The 13300-nt window shown below is 40.7% G+C and overlaps 1 protein-coding gene across 1 annotated transcript in view; it reads right to left on the reverse strand.

The window, feature by feature from the left end:
* Positions 1-383: 383 nt before the first annotated feature.
* Positions 384-13300, reverse strand: part of LOC134344536 (striated muscle preferentially expressed protein kinase-like) — a 35618-nt gene continuing 22701 nt past the window's right edge. Inside the window, exons 9-11 of the mRNA XM_063044509.1 lie at positions 8983-9060; positions 2284-2310; positions 384-512 (exon numbers count right to left, since the gene is read on the reverse strand). Of these exons, the coding sequence (XP_062900579.1) occupies positions 501-512; positions 2284-2310; positions 8983-9060 (117 nt within the window). The 3' untranslated portion in view covers positions 384-500. The remainder of the gene's footprint in view (positions 513-2283; positions 2311-8982; positions 9061-13300) is intronic.

Raw genomic sequence — 13300 nt, forward strand, 5'->3', positions numbered from 1 at the left:
CAAACTTTTCTATTTAAAATATAATATTTAAGGGGAATCTGAGGGGACACTGCTTCACTCAGAGGGTGATGCTAGTGTGGAACGAGCTGCCAGTGAAAGTGGTGGAAGTGGGTTTGGTTAGTTTTAAGAAAAGTTTAGATGGGAAGGCTTTGGTCCTGGTGCGGATCGATAGGATTAGACAGAATAACAGCTTGGCATGGACTAGATGGGCTGAAGGTACTGTTTATGTGCTGTAGTGCTCTTTGATTGCAAGTTAAAAACCTCAACAACATTTCTTCACTATTTAAATGGGAAAATGTGAATAAATAAGCAAGCAGCATGCTGTAATTTCAGTGAGGCACAAGCTAATATCAACTTACTCTGGAATTAATTTAATTATTCTCCTTACGAAGCTTCGAGCATCTTCTGTTGTACATTCCAAATCATGTGAATTCCATGAGAAGGATCCATCTTTCACATTTAACAGTGTAATTCTGTCATTTTCACCAGAAAATGGACAGCTACCTGTCAAACTTCAATAAATCACAAATATTTATTTCAGTCACTATAATAATGAATTTAATTCAAGTAGTTAACACTGTGAACAAACTCATGCAGTGTTTTTTTGGCTTGGCTTGCAATAAAAGCAAACAGAGAATTTAAAGATTAGTTTTGTTTGTCACACGTACATTGAAACAGAGTGAAATGTGTCATTTTGAGTCAAATCAAATCTGTGAGGATTGTGTTGGGCAGCAAATGTTTTTTTTTCTCCAAAATATACTTTATTCAAAAATAAAATTATATACTATAAACCATTCAATAACTTTCCATCCTTTACATACGTTTCCATTATGGTCTGTACATATCCATACTTTTGGCCACCCACGTGGCACTCCAGTTATTCACCTTACCACATCATTGTTGAGGGGTATACTCCCCGCCACCTGACCCCTCCCACTCCCACGGGTGAAGAAACCTATACCGTGGTCCTTCCCCACCGGGCCCTTGCGGTGGCTGCACCAAGTTTCAATGCATCCCTCAGCACGTACTCCTGCAGCCGAGAATGTGCCAATCGGCAGCATTCTCCCATGGACATCTCCATGTGCTGGTAGATCGTCAAGTTTTGGGCCGACCAAAGAGCGTTTTTCACCGAGTTGATGATCTGCCAGCAGCACCGGATGTTGGTCTCCGTGTGCGTCCCCGGGAACAGCCCGTAGATCAGAGAGTCCTCTGTTACGCAGCTGCTGGGGATGAAACGTGACACTAGCCCATCCATCCTCCTCCACACCTTCTTTGCGAACTGACAGTGTGCAAAGAGGTGGGTCACAGACTCTTTCTCACCGCAGTCCTCCCGTGAGCAGTGGGGTGTGGAGACGACGTTCCGGGCGTACAGGAGAGATCTGACAGGGAGGGCCCCTCTCACCGCCAGCCAGGAGAGGTCCTGGTGCCTGTTGGTGAGATCTGGCGATGAGGCAATTTGCCAGATGTACTGGACGGTCTGCTCAGGGAACCACCCCACTGTGTCCATCACGTCCTGCTCCTGCAATGCCTGCAGGATATTACGTGCCGACCACTGCCTGATGGCCCTGTGGTCAAAGGAGTTCTCCTGGAAGAACTTTTCTACGGACAGGTATGGCGGCAATGACCAGCTGATTGTAGCATTGCGCAGGAGTGGAGCCAGACCCATCCTTCGTAGCCAGGGTGACAGGTACATAGTGGTAATTGGTGCCCACATACCTGGGTTCTACACATAACCTGATGCAGCCACACACGAAGCTGGCCATCAGGGTGAGGGCAACATTAGGGCAGCAAATGTTGCCACACTTCCAGTGTCAACAAAACAAGCCCACAACTCATTAACACAAACCATACATCATTGGAAATTGGAGCATCTGAAGGAACCCCACTACTTGGGCATGGGGAGAACATACAAAGTCCTTATAGATGGTAGCAGAAATGGAATCTTGATTGGTGATTGCTGGCAATGTAATAGTGTTAAACTATCCGCTACGCCACCATGCTGTGTGAATTTATCCTCATTGTCTTCCCCTCTGCTTGATGAATCTGCATATTAATGTTTAGTGTTTCCTGTACAAGGACATCTGCAAATAATGAGGCTTTTTTGTTCTTTCTGCTTCCCAGAATTTTCTCCAACCCACAATTAAAGTGAATGCATAGAAAATCAATGCCATTTGTTGTGATATGATATCAGTTCCCAAATAGAAACTCTCAACTGAAATGAAATTAAAAAGTTCCAAAATTAACAATGCAAATTTAGAACTGCAGACACCTCATCTCACTTACCACAAAAATGTGATCACTCCAATCGACCTGTTTTGGAAAGAGAACAAAAAATTGAGAACGGAGTTAGTAATAATGTTCTTATTGTAAAAGTATCCTCAACATAACTCTGCCAGTAAAAAATTTTTATTAAAAGTAAAGATCTGAAATCTAAAGCAGACATGCCTTAGTCCCATGCATCTCCTGTCTACAGGAAATGTGCAACATACTTCTCTGAGGAAGTGAACTGCTTAATTAAAGAGTGAGACTGAATGGGAAATTTAGCGGTTGTAGAGCATGGCGGGACTAGTACATGTAATAGATAAGTATGTCTTCAAGTACCTCCCAACCTAACTTTATTCATTCCAGTAATAGTTTCAGAACGCAATCAAAATTGATATTACCTGGAATAAATCTTGTTGTTGATCATTTCCAGGTCAAATATTCTCAGTTGCAAAATTAGACCCAGTATTCCTGTTATAATTCATTATAAATAGAACATAGAACAGTACACTGCTGTTTAGGTCTTTCAGCCCACAAAGCTTTGCTGATCTTGATGCCAATTTATCCCTCCATTCCTTCATATGCACGTGTCTCTCAAAAGGACTCACGTTCCACCAAACTGTCTAATTACCATCCCTGCACCCAGCCTGTTGAGCTATAGAGTCATAGCACTATATAGAAATAGAGTCACAGCACAGAAACAGATCCTCTCACCCACTTTGTCCATCCCAACCAAGCTGTTTCCCTGAGCTAAATAACTTCAATCCCTCTGAATCTTCTCTATTCAGGAACCCATCAAAATGTCTTTTAAACCCTGTAATTACCCACCTCTACTCAGATCCCTTTTAAATCTTTTCCCTTTCACCGTAAACCTATGTCCTCTTGTTTTAGACTTGCCTACCCTGGAAAAATACTATAACCATTTAATTTATCTATGTACCTCATGATTTTATAAAATCACCCCTTAGCCTCCCTTGCTACAGGGAAAACAGTTTCAGCCTGTCTAGTCTCTCTTAACAACTCAAGCCTTCATCCTTCTGAATATTTTCTGTACCTGTCTAGTTCAATTACATCCTTCCAACAGTATTGCAGCTAGAACTATACATAACATCTCAGGTTTGTTGTCACCAACATCTTGTACAAATGTAATATGACTTCTTAACTATTGTGCACAATGTCCATCCCATGAAGGCAGGCATGCCATATGCTTTCTTCACTACCTTGTTTACCTGCGTTGCCACTTTTTGAGAAACTTTGTATCTGTACCTCTAGGTCCCTCTGATCTACAGTACATTTTATGTCCTTATATTTTTCTGTGAAAGTCCTGCTATGGATGAATTTCCCAAGCTGTTTCACCTTGCACTTCTCTGAGTTAAATCTCCATTTATTCTTCTAAACTCTCAGTGAACAAAGATCTAACAAATAAATACGCAATATGGTATCACTCCTGCCAGCTAATTTGGGCAATTAATGAGTATGATCTCTGATTACTATAATGAAATTCTTTTTACTTAATTAGTACATCTTGCAAATACATATAATGGCACTCTCTGAAGGAAGAGTCTTTTGTGTGAGGTTGCAAAATATGAGCAAGATGCATGGTAGAATGAAACGTCAACTCAATGTTGCACACTCTCAAGAAGCCTTTACTTCTGTGCAGAGTTAAAAGCTACATGAGCAGCTAAGGTAAAAATGATAAAAAGTGGTTCCTTAATCAGGATTGTATGGTAATAGTAGTAGGCAGCCATCGATCCCAGGGAATCATGGGCTTGTGCCTCTAGTGGACTGTGTCCTCTCCAGGGCACAAGCCTGGACAGGAAGATTTAAAGGGGGAATGCAGCGGGTTCCCTCTCTCTGCGTCACTGATGCAGAGAGAAGGAACAGGCAAGCGCCAATACAGCTTGGCACCAGTGTCGTTGCAGAGGTTGCCAGAATGAAATTGTAAACAACATCAAGCTGTCTTAGGGACCCCGGCTCCGGATTTCTTCCTCGGGGTTTACTCCTATGGGTGGGCATGGCCGCAGTGCAGCGGACGTTTAAAATCAGAGTTTTCCTTTTCCAATACCTATTCCATATGGTAATAGAGTTATCCCATCTGACTGATGTACATTGCATTAAACACAATCATCCTTCCTTAAAATCTTTATTAGCATTTACCGCGTATCTTGAACTAGAACATGCTATTGCTAAACAGCAGGAACAGTTGGAACTCTTGGCTCTAATTTACATTAAGAGAGGTTGAAACATGTGATGCATGACAACTGATGACATTAGGAACATATACGATGGTGCAAGAGCCTGAAGCACTAACATGGACCACAGCCGGAAATGCCCAATCCAATTTTGTGGTTTCATATGGAAATGATAGCCAATGTGTTTTATCGCAGGTTAAATCAGTTCTGGACAGAGTCCTGTAGAGAGCAGAATCAGAATCAGAACCTGGTTTATCATCACTGACATGGGTCATAAAATTTATGGTTTTGTGACAGCAATAAATAAAAATTATGCTTTGCAAATGCAATACCTAAAAATACTGTGTTACAATAAGAAATATAAAAAATTAAATAAGTATTGCAAAAAACAAGGAAAAAGTGAGGCAGTGTTCGTGGGTTCATTGTCTGTTCAGAAAACTGATGGTGGAGGGGAAGAAGCTGCTCTTAAAATGTTGAGTAGCTCAATGACATCTAATTTCTGGCAAAGATGTCTAATACACTCTAACTCTACATTTATCTCTTGCTATTCCAATACTACCTTACCATATGTCAGTGGCTGTTGAAATCGGATCCTGTAAAACAATTTCTGGGGCAACAAACTCTGGGCAGCCGTATTTGCTAAACTGCAGCTTGTCCCGTGTGAGTTCTTGTGCAAATCCAAAATCACAAATCTTAATATCGTCTTTTTCTGGGTGCACCATTAGAATGTTAGCAGGCTAATTAAAGAAAGGGAAAAATACATTGTAAATCAGTCTTCAATTAATTTTTCACTGCATGCAAGGCATTTCTCTACAATCAATTTTTTTAAAGAGTAAATTTGTTATTATCAAGGTACATATCTTGTGGGACTAATGCTATCTTGAGATTTCTTTTCTTGCATATATTCACAGTAGAACAGAGAATTATAACAGAAATAATGAAAGCTACACACAAAGTGACAAATTGTGCAAGTACAAAAGGAAACAAGTAATAATATTAATAATAAATATTATTGGTCTAATAAATAAGTTGTAGAGTACTTAAAAGTGAGGTTAGTAAGTGAAGGTGTCCATGCTGGTTCAGAAGCCTGATGATTGAAGGATAATAGCAATCAGAATGGAGAAACCAGTGTGTATCACTTTCCTTCCCTTACCCGATTGGCGTTAGCTGTATTGTGACTGGCTACGTACATATTTCATCATGTTATCTGAAGGGCACCTGACTCTTGTAATCAGTTTCAAATGAGCAGCAACTTTACCAAGGTGCATGACTTAGGCCTGTTTCCAATTTTATAGAATGGTGGCACGACATAAACACTAAACACTTTCATAGTGAATTAGCATTTAAAACTTTCCATGGTGTCACATGAGGCCAAAGGCAGTTAAAATTTTAGACCAATACACTAAAACAGAGATCAATTAACAATCTGCAAGCTGAACAGCAGCTGTAGAGGGGAAGGAATGAAATCAAGAAACAATGCTACAGAAACACCTAACTTGTAAACAACTGACTGCTATAAAAGGAAAAGGAATTGGTTTCAGCTTTACCCTGGGAATAAACAAACCAAATAAAATTAAACATAAACAAGAGAAATTCTGCAGATGCTGGAAATCCAAGCAAAACACACAAAGTGCTGGAGGAACTCAGCAGGCCAGGCAGCATCTATGGAAAAAAGTAAACAGTCGATATTTTGGTCCGAGACCCTTCATCAGGACTGATGAAATTAAACGTAGTTGGTTAGTGTAGTGGTCAAGTTACCTGGCTAGCAGGCAGAAGGCTGGATCCAGAGAGAGAAGTTCAAATCCCACTTCGGCAGCTGAGGGTATGAACAATGCCTGGGAGCAGCTGATAATTTAGGGTCAGCATGGTAGCGCAGCGGTTAGTTTACCAGTGCCAGTAACCCAGGGTCAGTTCCCACCACTGCCTATAAGGAGTATTTACGTTCTCCCTATGACCATGTACGTTTCCTCCAGTTTCCTTCAATATTCCAAAGACGTTTGGGGCTGTAGGTCAATTGGTCACATGGGAGTAATTGGGCAGCGTGGGAAGGGCCTGTTACCATATTGTATCTCTAAGTAAAAACAAAATTAAAAAAATACGGATCTAAAAAACTGGTGACACCCTGACAAGTAAAAAAACATTAATAATAAAACAGCTTATGCTAGATACCATCAGCAGGTCAGGCCACAGAGTTAATGTTTCAGGTCAAAGACCTGGTTCAGCTCTGCTCAAATGTTATCTTTGTTTCTTTTCCCACTAGTACAGCCAAACCTGCTCAGTATTTCCTCCACACCTTCAGTTTCCAATGTAGTAGTTGAAAACTGAAATAAAACCAGAAATGCCAGAATTATTCAGAAATAAGGCAGCATCTGTGGAAGGAGAAATAGTGTTAATATCTCAGTGAAGAACTTTTATCAGTCCTGAAATGTTCTTTTCCACAGATGCTGGCTGACCTACTGAATGTTTCCAATACTTTTTTTGTTTTATTTCTGGCATGTAAAAACGTACTTTCTAAAATATCAGAGTTAACACTGAATTAAAAAACCACTCAATCCACACTTAAAATATCCAAGCCTGTCTACATCTTAAGTGGCAATGTCGGTACCTTTAAGGAGACAATTTGTGGCTTGTAACCTGTGTTTCTCGTGACACAAGAGATCTCTTTGCACAGCCAAAAAAGTGCAAAAACAGTGAGAATGCTTGTACTGTATGCCAGTGAATTGGCGTTAGTACTTCAATGAAACATGCAAAGAGTTTTATACAAACACGAGAGATTTTCCAGATGCTGGAAATCCAGAGCAACACACACGCAAAATGCTGGAGGAACTCAGCAGGTCAGGCAGCATCTATGGAAATGAATAAACAGTCGACATTTCCAGCCAAAACCCTTCATTCAGATTTTTATTATGTTCTGAAACTGGAATCTGGCTTGTTTTGTTTTTGGAGGCGCTAAATATTTAGCCCTTGTTTGTTGAATTGCCTGTTAACATCACTCCAGGCCATCAATGGATAGCTTCAGGTAGGTAAGAGGTATGTACCACTAACTTTGTGTTTGTTTTGGGCAAATGCTGAAAATTCCTCTCTGCTATACCTGCTTTCCCCCCCATTTGCACTGCTAGACAACTACATGAAGCTAAGGCTATGTCCACCCTAGACCGGATCATTTTTGAAAACGCCGGTTTCGCATAAAAATGATAGGCGTCCACACCAGGCGTTTTTCAAAATACCTCCGTCCACATTAGAACAGATATTTAGGCCAATCTCCTCCTACTGGGCATGCGCAGGACACACAGAAAACAAGCGAAGAGGAAACGGTATACTTGGCGTGCGTTTGTCCAGTTACAGAGTAGAAAAACTTAAAAGGAAATTGCCAAACGAAAGACTTGGTGCGCGTTTGTCCAGAAACATTTCCTACAGCCATAGTCTCTTCACCGATGAAACAGACAACAGCTACAACTAAATGCAGTAAGGCTTGTTACTGGGCAAAGGTGAAATTTGCTGCTATGTTTGCCTTTACTTTTGCCATGTCTGCCTTTACTTTTGCCATGTCTTTGTGTATTATTTTGCTGTATTTAACATGTGCAATAAAACGAGTTACTGGGCAAAAATGACAATTGCGTCTATTGAATGCTTGCACAAGCAAAACATTAATAATGTTACACGAGCTGGGCGGTGGACGAACCCAAGTGCAGAACACGGGCGCGGGGGCAGAGTCGGGAGGCGTTATTGCCGTAGCGAGCGTGGAATCGGTTTCCAGGAGAGTCTTTACCCTAAGTCTTGGGTTTGGAAAGATTCCAGGAGCAATGCTAGACTTCAAACTAACAGTCCTAAGAACCATGAAACGAGGTTACTTACACCGGAGACGACCAACGAACTGGCAGCTCCTTGTTGTGATCATGGGGTCTTTACCCTGCATTTCCTGATAGCAAGCGGGCGTGTGTAGTTAGTGAAACCTGGGAATGATTGGAAATTAAATGAGGGGATTGAAGCCCAATTCCTGAGGTAAACAGGAAAGTGGGGGATTGCCAGAAGGGACCATGACAAATAAAGTGCTTTGTTAAATGTGTAAGACATGTCTGCATCAGTGTTATCTTGTATTTCCATACAACGTTACATTAGGCTGTTACACATCTATTGTCAGATATTGTTGTTGTGGTGTTGGAGGTTGCGTTCGAGAAAACAATGAGATGTCACGCTGCCGCCACCATTTGCTCTAGCACATCATGACAGCGTTTTTAAAGTTAGCCGGTTACCCCGTACACACTACAACAGCCAACCGACATTTTCAGATTTAAGCACCCTGGAGAGTGTTTTAGAAAATACCGTTTCAGTGTGGACGGAGGGTCAAAACGAAGAGAAAAAGCTTTGGTTACGGATTTATCTGGTTTAGTGTGGACGTAGCCTAAACCATGGAATAATTGATACAGTTCAGGCAGCTATCGCACAAATAAAGAAAACAAGAACACTCTACAAAAATCTTGAGCTGTAGTGTAAGTAGCTTTAGTAAGTTTGAAAGCAAGAATCTTACTTTTATGTCAAGATGAAGTATGTTGTTGTCATGGAGATAATGGAGCCCTTCCAAAATCTGCTGGATGTAGTTTCTAACCTAGACAAAACAATATAATATCAAGGTAATTGTAAATTAAAATTTGATCTCTGTTACAGAGTTATAGACTCATTCAGCACGGAAATAGGTCCTTCAGCCCACTCATGACTAAGCTGGTATTAACCTATCTATACTAATTCCGTTTTCATGCATTTCGTCTATGCTTTGGTGATTCATGTACTGCTTCTTAAATATTGAGGATACTGAGGCAGCGTACTCCAGATTCCAATGAACCTCTGGGAGAAAGAGTCCTCAAATCACCAAGAAACCATTTACCGCTTACTTTAAATGTATGCCCTCTGGGTTTATACACATCTGAATACATTTCTTACATGTCTCCTACTATGCCCTCATAATTTTGTTTACCTCAACTAGGCTCGCTCACTCAGCTTCCTATTTTCAAAAAACATACTCAGTCCACCTAGATTCTCCTCATACATGAAATGTTCCATTCCAGAGAACATCCCAGTGAATTTCCTCTACACCTTCTCCAGTAAAGTTACATTATTTCCATAATGTGGTGAACAGCACACAGTATTCCAGCTGTGGCCAAAAAAAATTGTACCATAATATAAGACCATAAGATATAGGAGCAGAAATAGGCCATTCGGGCCATCGAACCTGCTCCCCCATTCAATCATGGGCTGATCCGATTCTTCCAGTCATCCCCACTCCCCCGCCTTTCCCCCCATACCCTCTGATGCCCTGGCTAATCAAGAACCTATCTATCTCTGCCTTAAATACACCCAATGACTTGACCTCCACAGCCACTCATGGCAACAAATTCCACAGATTTATCACCCTCCAACTAAAGTAATTTCTCCGCATCTTGGTTCTAAAAGGACGTCCTTCAACCCTCACGTCCCGCCCTCTTGTTCTAGAATGCCCTACCATGGGAAATAACTTTGCCATATCTAATCTGTTCAGGCCTTTTAACATTTGGAATGTTTCTATGAGATTCCCCCTCATTCTTCTGAACTCCAGGGAATACAGCCCAAGAGCTATCAATTGTTCCTCATATGGTAACCCTTTCATTCCTGGAATCATTCTCGTATCTTTGCTTTTATACTCTCCGATCCAGCTAATGAAGCCAAATATTAAACATACCTTCTTCGCACTTTTTCTATCCATTTCTGTACTAAGTTCTCTGTGTAACATCCTGGTTAAGATTTTTACTGCTATGCTGTAGGCATTTCATTTTAACAGTTCGGTAATAGTAGCATGTTCTGCTTTTAGCATGTTTGGGTTTGAGTTAAAGATAAGGGGTTATGCTGTTCAACTTAAGAATGTTGTGTCAGCCAATCAGGATGGTGGAATTGAGAGAAAGCTGGACGGAGAGGTTTGAGGTTGTGGCCATCACTGAATTATGGCTGAAGAATGGTTGTGGTTGGGAGCTGAATGTCCAAGGTTATACCTTGTATCAGAGGGATAGGAAGGTAGGCAGAGGGGGAGACTTGGCTCTACTGGTAAAGAATGGCATCAAATCAGTAGAAAGAAGTGACATAGGATCAGAAGATGTTGAGTCCTTGTGGGTTGAGTTCAGAAACTGCAAGGGTAAAAAGACCCTGATGGCAGTTATATACAGGTCTCCAACAGTGGCTGGGAGGTGGACCACAGATTACAACAGGAAATAGATAAGGTGTATCAAAAGGGCAATGTTATGATAGTCATGGGAGATTTTAACATGCAGGTCAATTGGGGAAATCAGGTTGGTAATGAATCTCAAGAGTGTGAGTTTGTTGAATGCCTAAGAGATGGCTTTTTAGAGCAGTTTGTCATTGAGCCTACTAGGGCACCATCTATACTGGATTGGGTGTTATGTAATGAACCAGAGGTGATTGGGGAGCTTAAGGTAAAGAACCCTTAGGAACCAGCTATCACAAAATGAATAAGTTCAACTTGAAATTCGATAGAGAAAAAATAAAGTCTGATGTAGCAATATTTCAGTGGAGTAAGGGAAATTACAGTGGTATGAGAGAGGAGCTGGCCAGAGTAAACTGGAAGGAGCTGCTGGCAGGGATGTCAGCAGAGCAGTAATGGTGTGCGTTTCTGGGAAAAATGAGGAAGGTGCAGGACATGAGTATTCCAAAAGTGAAGAAATACTCAAATGACAAAACAGTACAACTATGGCTGACAAGGGAAGTCAAAGCTAAAGTAAAAACAAAAGAGACGGCATATAACAAAGCAGAAATTAGTGGGAAGATAGAGGACTGGGAAGTTTATAAAAACCTACAGAGAGCAACTAAAAGAATCATTAAAAGGGAAAAAGATGAAATATGAAAACAAGCTAGCAAATAATATCAAAGTGGATAGTACGTTTGTAAAAGCTTTTTCAAGTATGTAAAAATAAAAGAGAGATAAGAATGGATATGGGACCGCTAGAAAATGAGGCAGGAGAAATAATAATAGGGGACAAGGAGATGGCAGATGAACTAAATGAGTATTTTGCATCTGTCTTCACTGTGGCAGACACTAGCAGTGTGCCAGATGTCGTAGTGTGTGAAGGAAGAGAAGCGGGTGCAATTACTATTACAAGGGAGAAGGTGCTTAAAAAGCTGGAAGACCTAAGGGTACATAAGTCACCCAGACCAGAGGAACTGCACCCTAGGGTTCTGAAAGAGGTAGCGTTAGAGTTTGTGGCATCATTAGAAATGATCTTTCAAAAATCATTGGACTCTGACATGGTTCCAAAGGACTGGAAAATTGCAAATGTCACTCCACTCTTTAAGAAAGGCAGAAGGCAGCAGAAAGGAAATTATAGACCATTTAGCCTGACCTCAGTGGTTGGGAAGATATCAGAGTCAATTGTTAAGGATGGAGTACTTGGTGACACAGGACAAGATAGTACAAAGTCAGCATGGTTTCTTTCAAGGAAAATTCTGCCTGACGAACCTGTTGGAATTCTTTGAGGAGATTACAAGTAGGATAGATAAAGGAGATGCAGTGGATGTTGTATATTTGGACTTTCAGAGACCTTTGACAAGGTGCCACACACAAAGCTGCTTACCAAGTTAAGACCCATGGTATTACAGGAAAGTTAGGATGCAGAAGGACTTAGACAAATTAGGAGAATAGGTAAGAAAGTGGCAAATGAAATATAATGTTGGAAAATGCATGGTCATGCACTTTAGTAGTAGAAATAAATGTGTGGACTATTTTCTAAACAGGGAGAAAATCCAAAAATCTGTGATGCAAAGGGACTTGGGAGTCCTTGTGCAGAACACCCGAAAAGTTAACTTGCAGGTTGAGTCAGTGGTGAGAAGATGAATGGCTTCAAGGAGGAAGACCAATACTCCCATGTGGTAGCCCATTTGTTTGAGATAGATTTTGAGTGACATTTGGAAAGTGGTGTGTGCTTTTACACAGACCATGGGTCCAGCGCAGGAGTTGAAGACAACTTCAGATGAGCTCCAACTTATGCGCACATTTGGACTGGGTTAACTGTAATGGGCCCTTTTTTTTCTTTTCTTTTTTCCTACTAATTGTTCGATAAAGCTGAAATTTGTAAATATACTTACTTTATAATTGTATGCAGTGTATGATCTGTTATTTCTTGCCAAGAGATAATTGCATGGGGGCAGTATTTACACAGTATTTGCATAGATGGGGGTTCGGGTGGTCGATATATGGTGGGACCCAGTCACACCAACCCTAGACGTACAGAGTTTGAGAAAGGTGATTTTCTCATCGCTGAGCCCATTGGGTGGTAAATATGTGTAATTTATTGCCACATGCCGTGGAGGCCAAAGCAGGTGTTCTTGATTAGTAAGGGGATCAAAGGTTACGGGGAGAAGGGGCTCATTTGCTCATTATTATCATTTGAGCTAATTGATATAATTTTTCCACAATCTAATTGTAAATCTTTTAGTATATTTTCTTTTCTTGCTGGAGGTTTGATGTTTATTTTTAGAAGCTTTTTGTATAACGCATGACTCCGTGGTTGTACACCAAATAGGTTCTTTTTTCCCCTCACTTTTCTGCTTAGTAGGTTTTTTTTGTTATCACAAAATTTTTTTTTCAATCTTTAAGATAATGTCTTTTTTGAGACATTGTAAGTGTTGTTACTTCAATGTACTCGTTATGTTTTCTGTATAATATAACAATAAAAAGATTTGAAAAGAAAAGAAAGGTTATGGGGAGAAGACAGGAGAATGGGGTTGACAGGGATAATGAGCTTAATTCAGCTCCGATGTTTTGTGGTGCTAGCATTCATTGTGCATGTCTTTTTCTTCTTTGGCCT

The sequence above is a fragment of the Mobula hypostoma genome, chromosome 3 (assembly GCF_963921235.1).
Source record: "Mobula hypostoma chromosome 3, sMobHyp1.1, whole genome shotgun sequence".
In the NCBI taxonomy this organism is placed as follows: Eukaryota; Metazoa; Chordata; class Chondrichthyes; order Myliobatiformes; family Myliobatidae; genus Mobula; species Mobula hypostoma.